General features: G+C 44.8%; 1 protein-coding gene across 1 annotated transcript in view; it reads left to right on the forward strand.

The window, feature by feature from the left end:
* The window catches only part of LOC134289907 (uncharacterized), a 36939-nt gene extending 25731 nt beyond the window's left edge, over positions 1-11208 (forward strand). The window contains exon 3 of the mRNA XM_062856629.1: positions 11081-11208. Within this exon, the coding sequence (XP_062712613.1) occupies positions 11081-11208 (128 nt within the window). The remainder of the gene's footprint in view (positions 1-11080) is intronic.
* The last annotated feature ends 9795 nt before the right edge of the window (positions 11209-21003 follow it).

A 21003-nucleotide genomic window follows, 5' to 3' on the forward strand; every position in this document is an offset into this window, starting at 1 on the left:
GACACTCCACGAAGTAATTTATAGAAGAAGTCCGAAGGAGGAATTCCTGAACGAACTCTGGGATAACTGTGTAAATATAATTCCTGGAGTTATTTCTGAAAGGCGAAAGTCCGTAAGTTACGCCACGTTTTGAGGAGAAAGGGATTCCGAAGTGTGTGATAATTTCAGAGGAGTCCTATACAATACAAAAACTTGTAGAGGTTCGACGGAAAAGTTGACATATTTCTCGTGGGATTTCTGCTTTCAACCAAGAAAAGCGTTGACGGTGAGATTAGAAAATCAACGCTTTTCTTGGACTGAAAGCCGAAATACCGTAAAATGGGGTGTTAAGGGACGGAAAATTTTTTCGTCCTCATTAATTCATGGGTTCTACTTCTTAAAACTTTCAGAAAAAGCAGTCCGATCATTGTCTTGCTGCCTGCTACGCGTATAGATTACAAAATTCGACGATTTTTTGGAGAAGTTGGAGATATTTAACAAAATGTGCAAATTTTTGGAAAATATGAAAATGGGGTATTAAGGAATTCAAGGGAATTTAAGGGAATGAATGATAAAGTTCTTATATTTCAAAGAAAGATAAAAATTGATTAATTGTAAACAGTGACTGTAATATTTCTTGAACATCACCGAAAAAGATTATAATAGTCCTGAAGGTGCAGGGACAGTTTCATTGTCATCTACATTTTTATATGACTTTTTTTTATTAAAGTCTCGAAATACGAAAAAATACCGTCAATTGTACCTGAGTGGCTTCAGTTTTTAACGAACACATTATTCATACATAGTTACAATTTAGAGTAATCAAATTGAATAGTTCAGACTGACCAACAGGTTGTAAACTAAGGATGTGTATTTACAGTTTTTTGATCACTTTAAAACTTATTTATATTAAAATGGGTCATCTAAGCATCATTAGATGACCCTGGATGTTAACGGTGTATTCAATGCTGATATTTCTACTTGGAGCATCGCTGATAGCTCGTATTATAGATATTTTAGCGGCAATGAATCATCTTCATCAATATTTTCTATGGAGCGGACCTGGTGTGATGGTTAGAACACTTGACTATCACGCCGAGGACCTGGGATCGAATTTCACTCCCGACAAACTCGCAAAATGTGAGTTCTTCCCTCGGAAGGGAAGTAAAGCGTGGGTCCCGAGATGAACTAGTCTTGGGCTGAAAATCTCGTTAATACAGAATAGAAAAAATACTTTCTTTTGCAAGAGTTAGTGGCAGTATGTTTTACATAATATTTGGATCAAGTGAGCATATTCCACATTTTCAAAAAACTGTCACGTTCGCGTCAACCATTAATAATATTTAACTTATAAAACAGACGGAAAATCTTCGTTAAAACGAAAATATACACCTAAAGACCACAAATTTCTGTAAAGAGGGGACTACTACGGCATTGAGTAATAAACCTTTGACCGTTTTTCTAATTATATGTATCAATCTAACACTTGTTTCTCAAGATTGTATTGATGATATTGTATTAGTTGAATTTATCATCCATAGCAACTGTTGGGATGTCTATGACCCAAAATGAAATCCGTAATACGTCATTCAGAATAGTAACTGTTATACAATGAATAAATCGCCTCAAAACATCATGATACAGATAAAAAAGTTGTATGAGAAATTCAATCCCCTAACACCCCACAAGTTTATGAAATTAATTTTTTTTTCACAAAAATTGTTGGTGTTCGAAAACCACATTAGTTACAACAAATATTTTACCCTAGTTTCGTTAAAAATGAGTTGTAGAACACCTTACGATTACTCACATATTTTTTCCCAATAATATTTCTGACCTCACAAATGAATGTTTCAATGGTAGCGAAATTGAGAAAAAGCAATGTCGTTCTATTTTTGATGTCTAGTGTCCAGTTAAAAACGTATTTTCATGAGTGGTAATCCTTATAGTATGCCTTTATTTCCAACACACATTTGAAGCGAATTTGGAATAAGTAAATCTATTTTTATACGGTTTAGCGATTTTTCAAAGTAGTGTGTGAAGATGAATCCCTTAACACCCCATGAGTTCTTAACACCCCATTTTACGGTACCATGACCTATACTAAAAGTGTGCCATAGAAGGGAGGGTGTGTTGAAAATGGAGATTTTTGCATGACCTTATTTATGGAGCCATTTCAGTGGTTCTGCATAGAAATTCTTTGGACAATTGGCTTCTTTAGCGGTGTTGAGATAATTCCATATTCTGAATCTGCATGCCAAACTGAGCCGAAATCCAAATTCTCATGAATTTTTTGTGTCTGGGAAACTATTTAAAATTCAGTTAGCAGTTTGTATGGGAGCGATTTGTTGAATCACCCCTTGTCGCATTTTGTACTGGGCGGAGCTGTCAAACAGTTGTCCAGCTGTCAAAAGGTGATTTCAAAAAATCTCTTTGAAATTGATTTTAGATACCAAAATAAAGTTCTAAAAATCTGAAAAAAATCATAGTGGTTCAGAAAAGGTACTCTTTCGTATAAAATACAAACATCTAAACATTATTCTAAATTTAAAAACCCAATTTATGCAGGATCTTAAAGCATCTCTAAAAAAATTCTGAAGGAACATTCGGATTTTTTTAAGAATCCTTGGAGAAATTTCTGAAGGAATTCTGGAATCTTTATTTTCTAAAACCAAAACGCTGTTAGAATGTCAGGAATCCATGGATGGTTTTCTGAAAGAATTCCCGGAGAAATTCTGAAATAATCCATGGAGGAGTTTTCTTAAGCATGGAGTATTTTTAGAAGAATTCATGGTAAAATTTCTGGAGGGTCCTCTGGGGGAATTTCTGAAGATTGCATGGAATATATGCCTTCAAGACTGTTATTCGAAAATTGCCATGAAAATTTTCCAAGAGATATACAAATAATATGTAGGAGGATATGTTTGTAAACCTAATTAGAATACCGCCAAGAATTTTGTGGGTAATTCGTTATAGTTTACAAAAGAGACTCACTTAGTACTTAAAATAGAATTAATGAAGATCTTCGAAGTATTGCTGTAAGAAATCACTAAAGTAAATCACATTTAAATGTTACAAAAGATTTACAAGAACTTCAGAAAAATACGCCTAATATGCACAAGAAAAAACATTAGAAATTGTTTAAAAATTATCACTTTTTTTGCTATCAGGTTTAAATATGCGGTTCGTAAAATGTTGGTGAGAAAAAAATCTTTGTCGTTTTCTCATCGGCGTGGGAAATTTTGTTCGGTGGCGTGGAAAATATGAACAGCGGCGCGCCGGGTCAATTTAACTGGCGGTGGCGGCGTGGAAAAATCGTCGGCGACGGCGGCGCGGCGCGGCGGCGCACACGTCTACAGTGGTACAAATTCATTTAAACGCACCTACTTCTCAAAACATTTTCTTTATGTTGCTGTATATTAAAATTTTTGATAATAGCGCTCTGAGTATCACTAGCGATAGTACTTGTAAAAATGCATATTGATATAAAAAATTGTGAAATAGTTAGTCAATAACAATTATGTAAAAAACGAAAAAAGTGCGTTTAAACGAATTCTTTGTTACTCTTGCAGATATTGTATAACGTGATTGTTTATCAAAATATATACCAATAAAATACGGATGACCTTTGAGCAAAATTTATCGTTCAAAAATCGAGTGCGTTTAAACGAATTTGTACCACTGTATTGCCAACATGTTGGTCCGGAGAAGGCATGACCCAAGTCCTTACGCACAACGCGAAAGGGGGATGTGGTGACGAGTATCTTATTAACACTCCAAATACCGTGATAAAAAAAAAAAAAACTCACGTGGAATACCGTGATCAGAAAAAAGTTGGAACTTTTACTTTGAGCAGCTCGTTCTCAGCCGTCTGTGGTCCGATTCAAAATTTTTTTTTCTACCCAACTCTTCTACTTTTGTGTTCTGTAAAAAATATTTTTCTAGGGATGTTCATTTTTCCCCCAGACTAGCGTGAGTAAGGAACATTTAAAAAAAAACCTCGTTATTGATTAGCGTTCCAAATTTTAAGAGTGACCACGAAAAATGACTAGAAATCGGTATACTTAGCAAAAAGGCATACTGTAGAGGTAGTAAACTATTTGCGTAGCTATCTTGAACATCCCTAGCTACAAATGATCACGGCTCCCGACCGACAAGTATTCTAGTGCTCTTGATAAGCATCCTAGAAGGTTCGAGTCTTCAGCAAAGTGTTTTATATTGATTTGTACTACACTTTCACGTATTCTATATTGATCTAGATCTGCTGTAACTGATCTAGATAAGTTTAATTATTTCTATGGCTCTCTAGAATACTCGATATGCATTCTGGAAGGTTGCAGTCTTCGGCAAAGTTCTTTGGATTGGTCAGTACTTCACTTTGACGTCTTCAGTTTTAATCTAGATCTGCTGTAATTGATCTAGATAAGTTTTATTGATTCTCTAGAATCCTCGATAGGCATCCTATAAAGTTGCAGTCTTCGGCAAAGTTCTTTGGATTGATTACACTAGTTTACAGCATTTTTGAACTCGGTAAGCTGATGATTGTTTTTGGTGAAGAATCATGCCCTGAGTTCGGAAACGCGAAGGAAAAAAAATACAGTAGAGAGGAAATTTTTTCGACTTTCCATACAAGGTTGATGATTTGAAATCGATTTTTGTTCTATTTTTAAGCAAAGTCGCTCACTTCATATATCTCATTCTCCGTAATCAATGCTCCGATTGAACTGATTTTTTTCCTGTATCTCGCCTACACATAATATGTCAAATGAACGTTGAGAAAGAATTTTTAAATTGTTTTTTTCTTATTAAAAAAAATACATTTCTTCATATATTTTTGGAAAATTTGCTAAAATTTAAGAAGATCGTCCCCAAAACACGTCAGTATCTTGAATTTCATCAATCTGACGCAAAACCTGCATTCAGATGATCGAATGGTAGGGTAATTGATCCGATCATGGAGGAGTTAAGCGCTGGGTTCATGTTTAAACCACAATTGTATCGCCCCAAGCAAACTTTTTACATGGATTGAATTGAAAATAATAAAATCCATCCTTAATCTACGGGAAAATAACGAAATATTGCCACTTTGATGTTGTTATGAGCATTTTATTCGTTTTTATCTGAAAGATCATTGTGTTCCTAATGTTGCGGAATGTGTTCCTAATGTTGCGGTATTTTGTTCCTATTGTTGCGGTATCCCATTGAAATCATATGGGATACCGCAACATTAGGAACACTACCGCAACAATAGGAACACAGCAGCAAACACATTTATGAAAATATTTTTTTTAAAATAGGTTTTTGGGCAAATCTTAAGCAAACAAATGGTGCAATCTCATAATTTAAGCACCATACATCTATTAAAAATACCTTTTGGTAACATTTCAGTCGAAAAAGTGCTCAATTGCCATTACCGCAACAATAGGTACTACCGCAACGATGGGAACAATTACCCTATTATATTCAGCTTTTAATTTATGGAAAAAGATTTGAAATTGGTTGAACAAAACGCAAGATATTTAAATTTTATTAAATTCCATATTTTTAAAAGTTGTAAAACTCGATATTGAGCTAAAACTCAAAAACTGTTCTACTTTAATTTTTTTGAAGCACGGCTTCGAAATCAGCGCTAAATTATGCTTCAAAAATTTTGGTCGTTGACAGAAGTTCCCGACTTTCGTTTTATTTTGTAAACTAGTGTTATTACTTCGTGTTTTCATCAGTGGTTTTGACCTAGATCTGCTGTAATTTATCCAGATAAGTTTTAGTTTTCTACATGACTTTCTGGAGTTCTATCTATGCATTTTAGAGCGTTGCAAAGTTCTCTGTGTTGTTTAGTACTTCACTTTTACCTCATCGGTTTCGATCTAGATCTGCTGTAATTTAACTTGATAAGTATTGTTTTTCTAAACTGCCGTAATTCTGCAAAGTGACGCAAGCGCCATTCAAAATGACGATAATTTTTGGTATATGATATATAATATCTGGTGTAAAAATAATACTGTATTATGCCCGCTGTATTAGAATGCAAGATCTAGTCGTAATCTATCATCTATGGAAAGAAACTTAAAGGATAAGCAAGAGTTTTATGCATAGTAACCAAAAAATGGGCCAAAGCTATCAATGTCGCTTACGTCACTTTGCAGAATTACGGCAGTAAATTAGTATCTAAAATTCTCTACATGGGTGAAAATAATTTACCACCGGGTGATTTTTTTTTTCCGCGATCAAGCAAAGGCTATTGTCGTTTGAAGCATTTTTGAGTAATTCCAGGAAGGTGTGAGATTGCGTCGGAAAAACTACATTTGGGTTGATTTGTAGTTTCGTGTACGTAGTGACGAGTTTTTATTTTAAATTTATTTTTGCAGAATCTTCTTAGTAAAGAGGATATAAAAACTTTTTTTTTTGTCATGAATTTCAAAAATTGATATTTTGGCGTTGCATAATAAATGGATGAAAACCTGGAGGCTGCTGCACTAGGGAGTCATTACAAAAGAAAAACAAATATCTAGATCAGTCACAGCTAATCAAGGCCAGAGAAATCATTCAGAAAGCACATCCGGAGCCCTAGTGAACACTAGAGCACTAGAGAGACAAACAGAAATATAAAATTGAATCATAGCTAATCTAAATCAAAAGACTTACACATGTTACCACACGCTGTCTGAACCAGCAGATTATAAAAATTGAATGTACATCGGGTTTCTTTCCATAAAACATCAGTATTCAAGCTATATTTTCATTTGCAGAAGGATTTAAAATATTCTATCGGTGAAAATTTTTCCATACATTTTGTATGGGAGAGAAATTAACCGAAAATGAGGATTTCAAGCAAACTTGTATGAAAAACGGTCAAAAAGATGGAAAAATCAAAATTTCCCCGATAGAATATTTTGAAACCTTCTGCAAATGAAAATATAGCTTGAATACTGATGTTTTATGGAAAGAAACCCGATGTACATGCAATTTTTATAATCTGCTGGTTCAGACATAGCGTGTACCAGTCAATTATAGGGCCCATACAGCCGAGGCGGTAAACGCACGGGTATTCAGCATGACCATGCTGAGGGTGACGGGTTCGATTCCCGGTCGGTCCAGGATCTTTTCGTAAAGGAAATTTCCTTGACTTCCTTGGGCATAGAGTATCTTCGTTCCTGCCACACGATATACGCATGCAAAATGGTCATTGGCAGAGGAAGCTCTCAGTTAATAACTGTGGAAGTGCTCATAGAACACTAAGCTGAGAAGCAGGCTTTGTCCCAATGAGGACGTTACGCCAAGAAGAGAGAGAGAGACCAGTCAATCCTAGCAACTTTGCCAAAACTATAAACCTACAAGAGCATTGATAAGACATTTCAAATTATGAAAACCTTCTAGATCAGTGCCATCAGAACAATCCACAATTCAAGAAGTAAAAGTGTAGTGCCATGTGTTCATCTAAAAGGGATGCATATTCAAAACAGTGAAGATTCTAGTTTAGGCTATTTAGTCTAGTCTACACATACTCAGCCATTCATTGAAAGAATCTTGAATTGACTACTTTTATCATCTTTATTGTCATTATCAACCCTTGAATGCATTACAAGCATGTCCGCCATTGAAGAACCAATGTACGAAAAACGCAACACAACCGCAGAATTTCCACTGTAATCACACATCCATTTATTTTACCAAACATGTTCTAGCCAAGTGCCGTAGTTCCACCGATCAATTTAATTATACATCGAAAACATGCAACTCAAAAAGCTCTTGCTATCAACCACGTATGCGCATCCTGCTATGATGATCTGACACTTCTCTGCACTTCTCTGAAGACTCAGAACTTTCAGGATGCATGTTTAGAGCCTCACAGTATCGTATTGAAAAAAAAAATTGATCTAGATCAAATACTTCAGATTTATATAAAAATTTGAGACACAGAAGTATGGTACCAACCAATTTAGTGCTGAATTTGTGCAAAATTACAACCCTTTGCATATAAAGAATTCTAGATAATCATATAGAAAAATAACTTATTTTCTTCAATTATATCTAGATCAAAATCGAAATCGTGAAATTTTTGTACTAACCAATCCAGTGAACTTTTTCCATTGGATGGTTCTAGGATGCATATCGAGAATTCCGGAGTCATATCGAAAATAAAACTTATCTAGATCATTTACAGCAGATCTAGACCAAAACCGGAGACGTGAAAGTGTAGTATCAATCGGTCCCGAAAACTTTGCCGAAAACAGAAACCCTCTAGGACATGGATTCCCAAACTGTGGGTCGCGACCCCCAAGGGGGGTCGCTGGTCTTCATCCACGGGGGTCGTGAGGGTCAGTCAAATATTTTACTGTAACATACAGCAAATGAGGGAATTTCTATGGGGGGTCGCGAAAAGTACGACTGCTGCTAAAAGGGGGTCGCGCACCTAAAAGTTTGGAAACCTACTGTTTCCCCGCTAGCTCACAAGAGGGGTGAAAAGTAACCCTTACACTAAGGCATGTGCACCAACAAATCAAAATAACACCAATCGAATCATATTAAGTCCGTATATTATAGGCCCAATTGTCCCCTCACATAAATCGATCCCCTAGACCTTGCCCTATCTCCTATCTTGCCTTCGCTTAACAAACAGTTCCCAAGCGCTTATTTCTAAGGAGTCAGGTATACTCACAGACCTTCGTTACGGAGCGTTGCCACTGCCAGGGACACTGCATCCTGGTGCCACGGGACGGCCCGAAGTAATCAGCCAATTCGACGCCAGCGCTCGATGGGGCGCAGTCACCGATGCGGCGTACGAGCGTGCTCTACGGTGCGGCGGTTCACTCCTCAAAATCACACGTCGACCGTCGTGCAGGACAGCCTCACTCGTCTCACAAATAGTTCGTGGCCGCTGCAATCCTCATTCACGCCGCCTCGCTGATGACCGGCTTCCGTAGCGGATTTCCGTGGGTGCCTGACCCTTCGGCGCCCCTCCTAGTGACGCACCCGTCCGTTCGAAACCGAGTCTCCCCACAGTCACGACGCTCGACGTCGTCCGCGTTGTCGCCTACACTCGCACCCAGTCAATCGTTGGGGTGTCACCATGTTGTGTTGCGCGTACCACTGTAATACACACAAAAAAAACCCTGTCGCGCGACAGTTTAATAGATGCTTTCTTGCCATAGTGTTGCACTACTCACCCTATGAAGAGGTTTTCAATGTGTGCGTGTGTGTTCGTCAGTGGCCCAGAATTCTCTTCGCATGCAGCGACGGCAGAAATGAGGAGCGCATTGTTAGCTTTCTTTTGTCACCAACTCAACACAAAGTGACTTACCCTGCCGTCCTCTCCTCCGTGGCGTCTAGAATGCTGCTCGCACCACGCTGTCGAACGCCCGTGAGGAATGCTCGGATGTGCCGAATGGAACCTATTGCGGTCAAAACTCAGCATCAATGTTACCATCATTTTTCAGAACATGAAACTCACCGCTTAGCTGTCCTTCTGTCTCGCCAGCCAAATGATTCTCCGTTTGAGCGTCGCTCGGGTGAACCAACCCTCCGATGAACAATGGCTACGATGTTTCTAGAAACGAAATTTAGTGGTCACTTCATGTTGCCTTCTTTAGACCGGCGAGCCTTACAGAATCCGGTGTTTCTCGACGTCTCGCAAGATCCCGTCGTAGAGTTCTCGGTGGCGTCGGTAATTGTACCACTTTGGGACGGCAATCTCAAGTCGGTGTGACAACGTTCCTCTGCACGAATCGCGAGTGGTGTCCAGTGCTTCTTTGCTCGCATACGACGCGATCGAGTGATCTGTGGGGACTGTCGTGGCTGAACTAGAGCTGGCTCGACCGGGCTGGTGTTTTTCCCCTCCGTCCTGATGGTATGTGTGATAACGCAATCATGCGGCTTCATTAAACCGATCGTAATGGCCTGCTACTCCAGAGAGAGCTCTCGAGAGAATCGCGCGTGGCGCGTTTATGTATGTTCCCCGATCTGCTGCAGGCTTGCCTGGTGGCGCGCCGACGGTGATGTGATCAATGTTAGCTGGTAGCGTTCTGCTGTGTATGTAGTGTACATACGGCGGTGGAGCGATAGGGCTTGAACGTTGCCGTAGTGCTTGTGGCTATGTGGGCAGTGGCGTAACAAGGCATACCGCAGGGGTTTTCACATTTATATTTACGATTCGATTGGGTCTCAATTATGCTAATGGTAATTTTGAATTTCAATATAAATACAACATTCAATATTGCTTAAACGTAACACAACATCACCAATGCGGCAGAGTTTTTCATGAGCCGATGAATTGTCGACTCATGAAAAACTCTTAACAACTTCCTTTAGAAGTTGGTCAGAGAGGGCCTTATCAAAAGAACGCTAGAGTCGAGCTCTAGCTTACTTGACTTTAAGCACTGCTTAAAGCGCACAACTCACAAATCCACAAATTCTGAAATCCACAAATCCACAAATCTTAATTACTCGTTCCCGCTGCTTCTAGACAATTTCTTGTTCTGCCAACTAGGTTTTGGCAAATTTTCTCTGACAATGATCTTCGTCCTGCTTCTCATGACTCGTATGCCGCTTTGACAGACATACAACTTAATCCTAAATAGTTATTTGGCTAAACTAGAATGGATTAAACATAAAACGAAAAGCTATGTTGATTAGGATAGTTTGGTTGGTCTTATCTTGTTATCTGGCCTAGAGAAAAGAGGCATTTGCTCCCCTAGAATCGCCATGAGCCCATGTAAGGAGCTTTACCGCGCCCCCGGTCGCGTTACTTTCGAGAGGAATTTCATGACGACCCCCTAAAGACAACTGATATGGATTGATTGTGCTATTGCTGTGGAATACTGACGATGAATTGAGTTTGGTCGTTTCGATGTATTTCCGCATTGGAGTCTCCCTCTGACACATCAGGGTTCCGAGCTCCCTCGCCTGAAGTAGGCGGATTCGTGCGTTGCATCTGAGTGTCGCAATTCGGTCCTTGGAGTTCTATTTTTCGCTTTTCCAGGTTGGTCTTCCCCGCTCGTTGGTGTGGTCGGAGTTCTGTCTTCGCCGTTTTTTTGTATATCTTTCGGTGACTTACTGCATTGCCGGAAATCGCTGTTATCTCCTTTCTTTTCCTCATCCGTAGCACTGCACAGTCGCTACTCCCTTGCGCCGAATAGTGGCCGTAAGCTTCGACCTCCGCCGACCCGGCTTGTTGGGCCCTCGACCCGAGGCCTCAGCTCCTCCTATTCAGGAAACGATCTGCCGTACTGAAGAGTTGTCTACAGCCTTCTGTTCGTCTACCGCATGTGAGTTTTCTTGTTCCGCAAGCGGCGCGCAGTCCATTCCCTGGCGCGATGGGAAAATGAACCGCTACTTCTATCTGCTCTTGCTGTTCTGATTGTCTCACTCCTATTCCTCGCTCTTTTGTTGGTATCTGGAGCCTCCCTACTCACGCTTGTTTTCAGGGTCCCAGTCTCCCTTGCCTTCCGAAGGCTGCAAGTTTACTGTATAACTGCATACTGGTCTCTGGAGCCTCCCTACTCGCGATGGTTTTCGGGGTCCCAGTCTCCCTTGCCTGACGTGGGCTGACGGATCGCTGCGCTCTGCCCAATGGTCTTTGGAGCCTCCCTACTAACGGTGGTTTTCGGGGTCCCAATCTCCCGTGCCTTCCGAAGGCTGCTAGTTTACTGGCTGCTGTTCTCGGCGGCGTCGTTCTCTCACCGCTCTCCGACCATCCGTGGTGTCGCGATGCTCTGCATCGCCCCGCTTCGCCGAAATGCAGCGCTTGTGTGTATGTGCATTTGGTTTTTCTAAACTGATCGCGTGATGCTACTGCTGTCTTGCTGATCTATGGAACTTAGAGCGAAAAATTATTGCAGGGGTTCTCGAGCTGCGGTTCGCCGTAGAAGAATTTTCCAAGTTTGTGAGTTTATTTTGTTTGCTTAAATGCTATGTTGATTTCAGCTACATATTCTCTTATACCAATAAACTTAAACGTAACACAACTCCACCGTAGCGGAAGATTTTTTCATAAATCGATGATCAAGCGATTTATGAAAAATTCACAAAATCATTACTCATCCTCCTAGGATGATGGTCAGAGACAAGTCGGTCAACCTAACTCTTGAGCAGACCTCAAGTTACATCGTTTCCTCAACTAAAACCAAACTCATACGCAAGCCTTGGTCGCTTGCCAAATCTTCTCTATCCTCCAAACTGCATAATCTTAATGCTAAACTAAACTTCACGCCAGCTGCGCCTGGCAAAATCTTCGACCTCACAAATCGTCTCTGACCAATGTCCTTGTCCAGCTTCCACGAATCCTACGGCAAAACACTCAAATCGGATTCTAGCCTATTGTATTGACTAAAATAGGCTTAATCGCACACAAAACATTAAGAAGCTATATTTACAAACTATCTACAAGGACAAAATTGGTTTGTTATGGTTTGTGCATATTCTGAGAAAAGAAACATTTACTAATCTAAATCGTCATGAGCCCGGGAAATAGGGTTTTACCGCGCCCCTGGTCGCGTTACTTTTGGGATGAAGATTTCATGACGACCCTCAGATCTTTAACCCTTGGCCACGCATTCGAATTGACTGGAAACACTTGAGGGTTCGTGTGCACCATCCAGTCGTGGATGTGCTTGGATTGCCGAGATCGTATTTTGTTTCTTCGTAGTAGTGCCACTCATAGCTCTGTGTAATGAGGATGGTCGAATTCTTGATGATGGGCTCGATTTGTCTCGATCGGTAAACGGCATGACCACTTGGTGTTTCGGTGTGAGGGTTCCTTGGATGTCGTTGCGCTTCACTCGATGTTCTGTTCGTTTGGTATCTGGAGCCTCCCTACTCACGACGGTTTTCAGGGTCCCAGTCTCCCTCGCCCACTTTAGGCTGTTGGTTGCTGTGCTCTCTGTACTGGTATCTGGAGCCTCCCTACTCACTACTGTTTTCAGGGTCCCAGTCTCCCTTGCCCGCTGTAGACTGATGGTTGCGGCGCTCTTTGACATGGTATCTGGAGCCTCCCTACTCACTGCTGTTTTTAGGGTCCCAGTCTCCCTCGCCTTCAGTAGGCTGTCGATTCGTCCTGGTGTTTGGCGTGTCTTCGTCCTGGTATTTGGAGCCTCCTTACTCACTGCTGTTTTCAGGGTCCCAATCTCCCTTGCCCGCTGTAGGCTGGTGCTTGCTGTGCTCTGTGTTCTGGTATTTGGAGCCACCCTACTCAACGATGGTTTTTGGGGTTCCAATCTCCCGCGCCCGCTGTAGGCTTCTCGCTACATCCTTCTGCTCTCCCAAAGCTCTCCAGTTGCTGTCTCCCTGCGCCTGATAGTGGCCGTAAGCTTCGACTCCGCGCCGAACCGATGTTTGGTCGTCGATCTCCGGGTCTCCACTCCTCCTATCAGAGAATACATCTGGTGCCTTGACGAGAAACCTGCGTCCTGTTTCCAGAATCACAGGGTGCCATTTCTCTCGCTTGGCGAACGGCTCACGGTACACCTCCTGGCGCGATGGAAGTGTTTGGGTACCGCATATTGATTCTCCACTTGCTACTGTTCGGCCTTCTGACGGATCGGATGGTGGAATCGCAAATCGTTCTTTGTTCCTGGCGAAGATCGTGGTCTACTACAAAGCTGACTGATATGTCGAGGTGGAGAGGTAGTCGTAAAGAAGTTATTGCTCATCACACCTGACTTTCTACCATTTTCCCGCTTGTTACGTGTTTTTGGAGCGTGGTACTCATGGTTGACAGGCATTGCCTGCGGACATAGCTTTAACATTGTGGAACCTCGTACGACTGTACGGAAATCCTTGCTGTCGACTCACAATCGGTGTTGCTGCGGTGGAGCACTATTGCGACGGCTTCTCACCCTCAGCTCTCGTGATCAAATCTCCCAATGTTTGGTTTTTTGATGGCTTGGCTGCTTCGTGGTTGACAAACACCGCCTGTGTACATAGCTTGAACAGCCCTGAATCTCGCTGCTGGGAACGAAGATTCCAGTAGATGTAGTCGTCAAATCGGTGTAACGGAAGTGCAGAATCCGGTTGAAGCTTCTCTGCCTTCCTGTTCGCTGTAATAATGCCCATTTCTGGTGTTTTCTTCAGCGTTCGCTTCGTCGTTCACAGGCACCGCCTGTTTGCATAGCTTGCACATGTTCGTTTAGTCCGCCTTGATGTCCTTCGCGTGGTATCTTCCCTTCTTGCCGCTCAGAACATGTTCTAACACGTACAGGTTCGTCCCGATGATCTCCTTGACAACTGCCGGAACGAATTTCGGCTCGAGCTTGCTGTTGATTTGATCCGCCTTTGATGAGAGTACGAACGATCGCCGCCAAACCAGGTCTCCGACTTTGAACGCAACTGATCTTGTGCGAAGGTTGTATCGCTGCTTCGCCCGCTGGTGGCTGTTCTTAATCCGCTCGATGATTAGCTTCTGGGTTCGACGAATCGCCGAGAGTCGTAGATCCTGCGCTACCTTCGGGTCTTCTGGTGTGTTGAGCTCCTGCTGCGTGTACAGATCCGTGTGCAACAACAGGTTTCGTCCAAAGTTGGCTTCGTGTGGACTAACGCCCGTCGCTTCGTGCCGAGCAGCGTTTATAGCCGCCGTGATCGCCGGTAGCTTTTCGTCCCACTCTCTATGATCGCCGTCCAACAATGCCCGGATGCAGGTTACTACGACGCGGTTGACGCGTTCGGCGTTATTGACCTGCGGACAGTAGAACGCTGTCTTCTTCGCTAGCCAGGACTTGAACACCATCGATTCGAACTGTTTCCCGTTATCGGACAGTATCAGCCGCGGCCGAGAGAACTTCGGGCAAACTTCTTCTTCCAGGAACTCCACCATCTTCTGCGAATCTGCTGCCCGCATCGGCTTGACAATTACGTATTTGCTGACCCAGTCGACTACTACCAACAGCACTGTGTTTCCTTGCTTGGAACGTGTGAGCGGACCGACAAAGTCTACCGATATCATCTCCCAAGGAGTCTTCGCCGGCTTCGGGTTTCCCATTTGCGGCATCATTCTTTTCCCCGGTGCTTTGCACGCATTGCAGGTCGCACAGTTCATAACGTAATCGTGAATCTCCTGTTGCATCTGTGGCCAGTAGTAGTGGGCTTGTAGTTTGTGCCAGGTCTTGTGGAAACCAAGATGCGCTGCTGCCGGTTCGTCGTGGAATCTTCGGATTAGCTGGAACCTCTCTTCTTTCGGAACGACTTGCTTCAACTTGTGGTAAACTGCTCCCACTTCGTCCTTGCAACGGCAGTTCTTGAATAGCTTGTCGTTTGCTATGCGGAAGTCCGGGAACTTATCTCCTTCGCTCTTTAGTCTGTCCACCAGCTTCCTGTACCACGGCTCCAGGACTCGAGAGCGCATCTGGAACAACGTTGATGGAACCCTTCCTGTACCGGATCTACAAATCAAACGCGTTCAGACGCAACAGCCACCGGCTCATCAAAGCCGTCGGGTTCTTCATCGACTTCAGGTAGCTGAGTGCTGCATGATCACAGTGGACAATGAACCGGATTCCTTCCACGTAACCTCTAAACTTCTCGATCGCTCGGATCACTGCGAGGCACTCTCGTTCCGTGACCGAGTACTTCCTCTCCGACGCTGACAACTTCTGCGAGAAGTAGCTGATGGGATGTTCCTCGCCGTTGATCTCCTGCGTTAGCACTGCTCCGATTGCTGTGTCGCTCGCATCTCACGCAATTGCGAACGGTTTGTTGTAGTCTGGCATCGCTAGCACCGGTGCCGAAACCAGAGCTGCTTTTAGCTTGAGGAACGCTTCTTCAGCGATCGGATTCCACCGGAACTTGGTCTTGCCTGATGTCAAGTTTGTTAGTGGAGCTGCTAGCTGCGAGAAACCGGCAATGAAGCGTCGGTACCAGTTGCAAACACCGAGAAATCGCTGCACCTCTTTGCGCGTTGTTGGAGTCGGGAATTGTACGATCGCTTGGATCTTCTCGTCGTCTACACGCCAACCTTGCTCGTCAATTACGTAGCCGAGGTACTCCATGCTCTTCCGGCAGAACTTGGACTTCTCCGATGAAATCGTGAGATTCGTTTGGCGTAGCCGGCGGGCTACTTCTTCGAGCAGAGCGATGTGCTCTTCGAATGTCTCGGAACAGATGATGATGTCGTCCAGGTAATGGAAAACCAGCGGTTCTAGATCGGCGAATAGATGGGTCATAAGTCTCGCTAGGGCTTGACTTGCCGTACACAGCCCGAAAGGCACCACTTTGAATTGGAAGTGGCCTCTGGATGGAACGGTGAAGGCTGTCAGTTGTCTCGAACCTGGATGGAGTGGTAGCTGCCAGAAGGCATCCTTGAGATCGATCGAAGAGATGTATTTCCTACTTCGCAGGTTGTTGATGATCGCTGCTATCTGGGGAATCGGATATCCCTCGTTCACCATGACGGAGTTGAGGTGACGCGCGTCCAAGCAGACGCGATACTGCCCAGTCTTCTTCTTGACGGCGACCAGCGGGTTGTTCCATGGCGAGAACTGCGCCTCCTCGATGACGTCCAGCGCAATCATCCGGTCGATCTCTCTGTTGACCTCCTGCAGAACGTATGGCGACATAAGGTAATGCCGTTGTTTGCGGGGCGGTGCATTCCCTACATCGATTCGATGCTCGTACAGCTTCGTGCGTCCTAATCTTCCATCTACCGCTTTCGGAAACTTCTAAATCGCCTGCTCCAGGCGCCTCTGCTGTTCCGGACTGAGCTGCTTCATCTCCTGTTCTTCGCTGATCTGATCTTCTTGCTTCGCTTCGAGTGTGCAACACACCGCTTTTACACCGAATTTGTCCCAGAAATTCATTCCCAGGATGATGCAGTCTGGAATCGAAGGCACCAACAGCACTGGAAGAACTTCGTTGCGGTTGTTGTACACGATCGGTAAATAGACGAAGTTTGCGATGCTGTGTCTCGTGCCGTCTGCCGTCTTTATTCCGCCGCTGACGGTTCCTTTCTGCAATCCGCATTCCTCTGCCAGTTCGACTCTTCTTCCTCCTAGCAGAGAGCAGTTCGCTCCACTGTTCAGCAAAGCTGTCAACTCCTTTCCCAACACTGATATGACGGCGTGCGGTCGATTGTCACTACCGGGGTTGATTATGATCGAGTTGAGGTTTTGAAATTCCGGGATATCGGAGGGGTCTCCGAGATTTTGCGGAGAGCTGCTCCCCTCTACTGCTGGTTCTCCGCTTGGTAGTTTACCGCGTCCATGCGGCACGTGAAGCAACTGCGCAGCGAGTAGCCTTTCCTTCCCCAACGGTAGCAGAATAGGATGGCTTGCAGCTTCGGACAGTCCATGAATCTGTGACCCTCCTCGTCGCAGTTCCAGCAAAGCATTGCTATTCGTTGGCCGTTCGGAGCTTCTTCCTGTTGTATTTGGCGATCTTCCCGTTGTCTAGCTGGTTCTGACAGCAGACGTTGGCTTCTTCGGTTATTGTCGCTCTGATCCGAACTTGGCATCCACTGTCGTGCCTGCCAGCCCTGTGCTCTTTGCGGCTGTTCTTGCTGTTGTTGTGGTAGCCGAGTCTGGTACGATGCGGTTTGCGGCCGCTGCTGCTGTGCCGGCGTTTGCGTCTCTCTTGTGTACTGCCGCGCTGCTCGCAGGACGTCAGCCTCTGTCCGGTTGTACCTATCCGTTGGCCTTGTCTGCCTTTCGTCGCGTGCGGCAAAGCTTGGCCTCGCAGACCTCCGCTCAATGTTCAACTTCAACGCGTTGACTTGCTCCACCAGTTCGTCGATGTTGTGCTGCCAATTGTCTTCTGGTCCTTCCTCCGCTGCTTCGTGTTCGAATGCGCCTTCTTCTACCTCCACGGCGTGAACTCTGTTGAACCGCTGTGGCTGTTGGTGATGCTGAACTGGTGGTGGTCTGCTTGCTGTTACTGGCGTGGCGAAGTTCGGTTCAAGAAGCGCGCTGTGCGGAATGGGAATCCTGCGCTGCCTGTTCAGAAGCATTCTCGTTTCGTCGTATCCGGTGCAGACTTCCACCATTTCTTCCAGTGAACGAGGCCTCGCTGCTGTGACGATGGATGCGTAGTTCTCGTTCATGTTCTTCTTCACCAGGAAGAACTTTTCGTCGTCTGGAATTGGTGGATCGACGAAGCGGAAAAGCGCTGAGATGTCTCGGTAGAACTTCGCAAAGGATTCCTCCCTTCCTTGAAATCGAAAGCTGGCTTCCAGACGCAGAATTTGGGAGTATCCGCTGGGCAGGAATTCCCTTCTGATCTCCCGCTTGAACTGGTCCCAAGTGCGCAACAGGTTTTGCGACGTTGCTCGCGAGTACCAGTCGATTGCGTCCTCCTGGAGTAGATGCTTGATCGAACTCAGGAGTGTGGCATCGCTCATGCCTTCCGACCTCGCGAATGTCTCCACGCGATCTAGGAACACGTTGAGTGATGTTGTGTCCTTCTCGCCGCGAAATTTGAAAGGCCAGTTGTGCACCGCCTTCTGTATTCGGCGATCGTCCGCTCGTTCCGGTGCTGGTCGATCTCGCCGGATTAGCCGCTCCAGGTCCTCTCGCATTCGATAGTTTTCTTCACGCGTCCGCTGTTCTCTTTCCTGCATTTCCGCTATTCTCGCTTGCAGCTCCTGAACTTCTCGTGACTGTGCTTCTGGGACTGGCCGGTTCCATGTTTCTCGCTCCCGGGGAAGATAGGGAGGCGGTGGTGAGGTGTTTCGTTGTCTAGGCTGTGTCTCCCCTGCATCTTCGTTGTCTAGCGCTCGGAATGAACTAGAGAACAGCAATCCTCGTCCTTGTCCACCGGAGAAAGACGTCACTGGTGGTGGTGTGGTTTCTTGCCTGGAAGCGTCGCCCACTGGAATCGTGGCGTTCGTTTCGCCACCTACTGCTCCTTCCTCTCCACCGTTGTTCCTTCGTATGGCTCCAGTTGACGTTGCTTGATTAACTACACTTTCACTTCTTGGCACACCGTTCACTACACTTGTCCCGTTCACTTTATTTAGAAGCACGTCGACATGCACCGACAGCATTGCGTGAGTTTCCCGCAGTTCGTTAGGAGGACGGATCAACAGTAATCGATCACGATAGTGGTAAAGACGTGTTCGTATTTGGTTTAAAGCTACGCTATCGGCTGTGCGGATGGCCGCTTCTGCGCCAATGTGCAGCTGGTGAACTTGAGATTCACATTGCTCTAGGTTGGATTGTGTGCTCATGACATGGTCTGAGCTAGTAGGCTTACTATCTCTCAAGGACTCTTCTTGTATTAGGGCCTTGAGGCGAAGAACCTTGCCTCTATGTGTAGTGGGTCCAAGGTTTACTACGTGGCGTAAAGCCAACTCGTAGCTTACTTCTTCATCAGTCAAATGGGTAAAGTCCATTTTTATTTCGAATTTAATGCGTAAGGGTTAAAATTATATTGGTTATCGTAGGCCGGATAACCAAAAAGCACAAAAACCAAAAACTTTTGCTCACAAACCAAAAAATCGCTAAACGGTAGTTTAAATGTGGATTTTCAGTTGGGCGCCAGTGTTGCAAGTGACTGTCGAGGGGGGGAATAGAAACCCTCGATCAGTCCCGGAAAGCTCAAAAATGCCACAAAACTGAGAACGAAATCCACAAAAACCAATGTTTCTCACAAACTACATTTATTTTTGTTCTTCACACCTGATCTACACTCCTCTTACTTTCTAATCATTATCCTTGCCTGATCTTTCTTCCTTATTCTATGTCTGTTTCATTCTATTTACTCACGCGCGCGCGATCTACTTGGGTGCACCCATACTGCCGGTTGAACCGCCGCCTTGCTCGAGACCGTTCTGGCTTACACCGATGTCGTGGCGCATGTTGACCTGCAACAGCGCGAGCCTTCCTTGCTCACGGCGACTGATGCGGCAAATCGAACTCCTTCAGGCCAATGACTATCCACGTTGCCAGTCGCCCGCTTAGCGGCCTGGTGGGACTGTACTCCGAATGCCCACGATCCGGTCAGCGAGAGTTTGTCGCTCGTCCTGGTCGTTATTACTCCGCACGATGTTGCCAGTCTCGCTTCCCCAAAGCTGAACTCAGCCAGCTCCGGGACGTTGGTCCACGCTACGTCACCTCTCCAATACCTTCTGCAGATCAAATTCTCGCTCAATTGAGCTTGCTCTGAAACGGTAGAAAAAGAAAGCCCTGTGGCACATGGCCAATTAGCTTCGACACGTGGCAGATGGATATAGGCGGACATACTTCCTGGGAAGGCTTTCCGTTTCGCCGCAGACGTACTGGTCCGTAGAGGTGGTCTGAATTGGGATTCGCGATTGTCTGGTTGCTGCGTATTTTGGAAAATCATGATAATTCTCATCGCTACATGGGTCAAGGATTATCTTACCGGTGCATTGGCTCTGGAGTTCACGAGCCACTGGCTTCGACGCTGGACTGGTTTCTTCCCGATCTTCTGGGGTAGCTGACCCACGCCGGTGTGGTGCCGCGTGGCTTCGGTTTACCAACCAACAAAATGGAGGTTCGCAGTTCCCTCTGGGCCGATAATATGCTGTTTTTCCTGCGTGACTAAATTCGAAATCAGCAACAAATCGTCGAATGAACACTGGCTGTCTTACCGTCGAAATCAACTCCAAATTTTACGCATGTGTGCCGACAATCATCCGCGCACTTTTTGATTTTCCACTCCGCGACTCGCACTAATCAATATGGCCGGATTTGCTCTAAGCTTGCCCCCCAGAAAGTGCATACATTACATACATACCCAGAAAGTGCACTAACTTGAAGAAACTCGCGACGGTTTTCCGTGCGTGTGGTTGCCTTGGAGGACGGGTTCCAACTGAACTCATTCTCCCATTCAGTTTCCCGAATACCCTGTCGACGGGATTATCGAGAGCGGGAGATTTTCTGCTCTTTCCTGATAGCCAAACTGGGGAGGCGCTTAGTCATAAACGGGTTCGCTAACTCTTTCACACATCCAGGCTAGTCGTGTTGGTTTGCAAACGGAGGCTGGTGAGGATGCTGTTCTCGGCGGCGTCGTTCTCTCACCGCTCTCCGACTATTCGAGGTGTCGCGATGCTCTGCATCGCCCCGCTTCGCCAAAATGCAG

This window comes from Aedes albopictus, chromosome 1 (genome assembly GCF_035046485.1).
Source record: "Aedes albopictus strain Foshan chromosome 1, AalbF5, whole genome shotgun sequence".
Taxonomy (NCBI): Eukaryota; Metazoa; Arthropoda; class Insecta; order Diptera; family Culicidae; genus Aedes; species Aedes albopictus.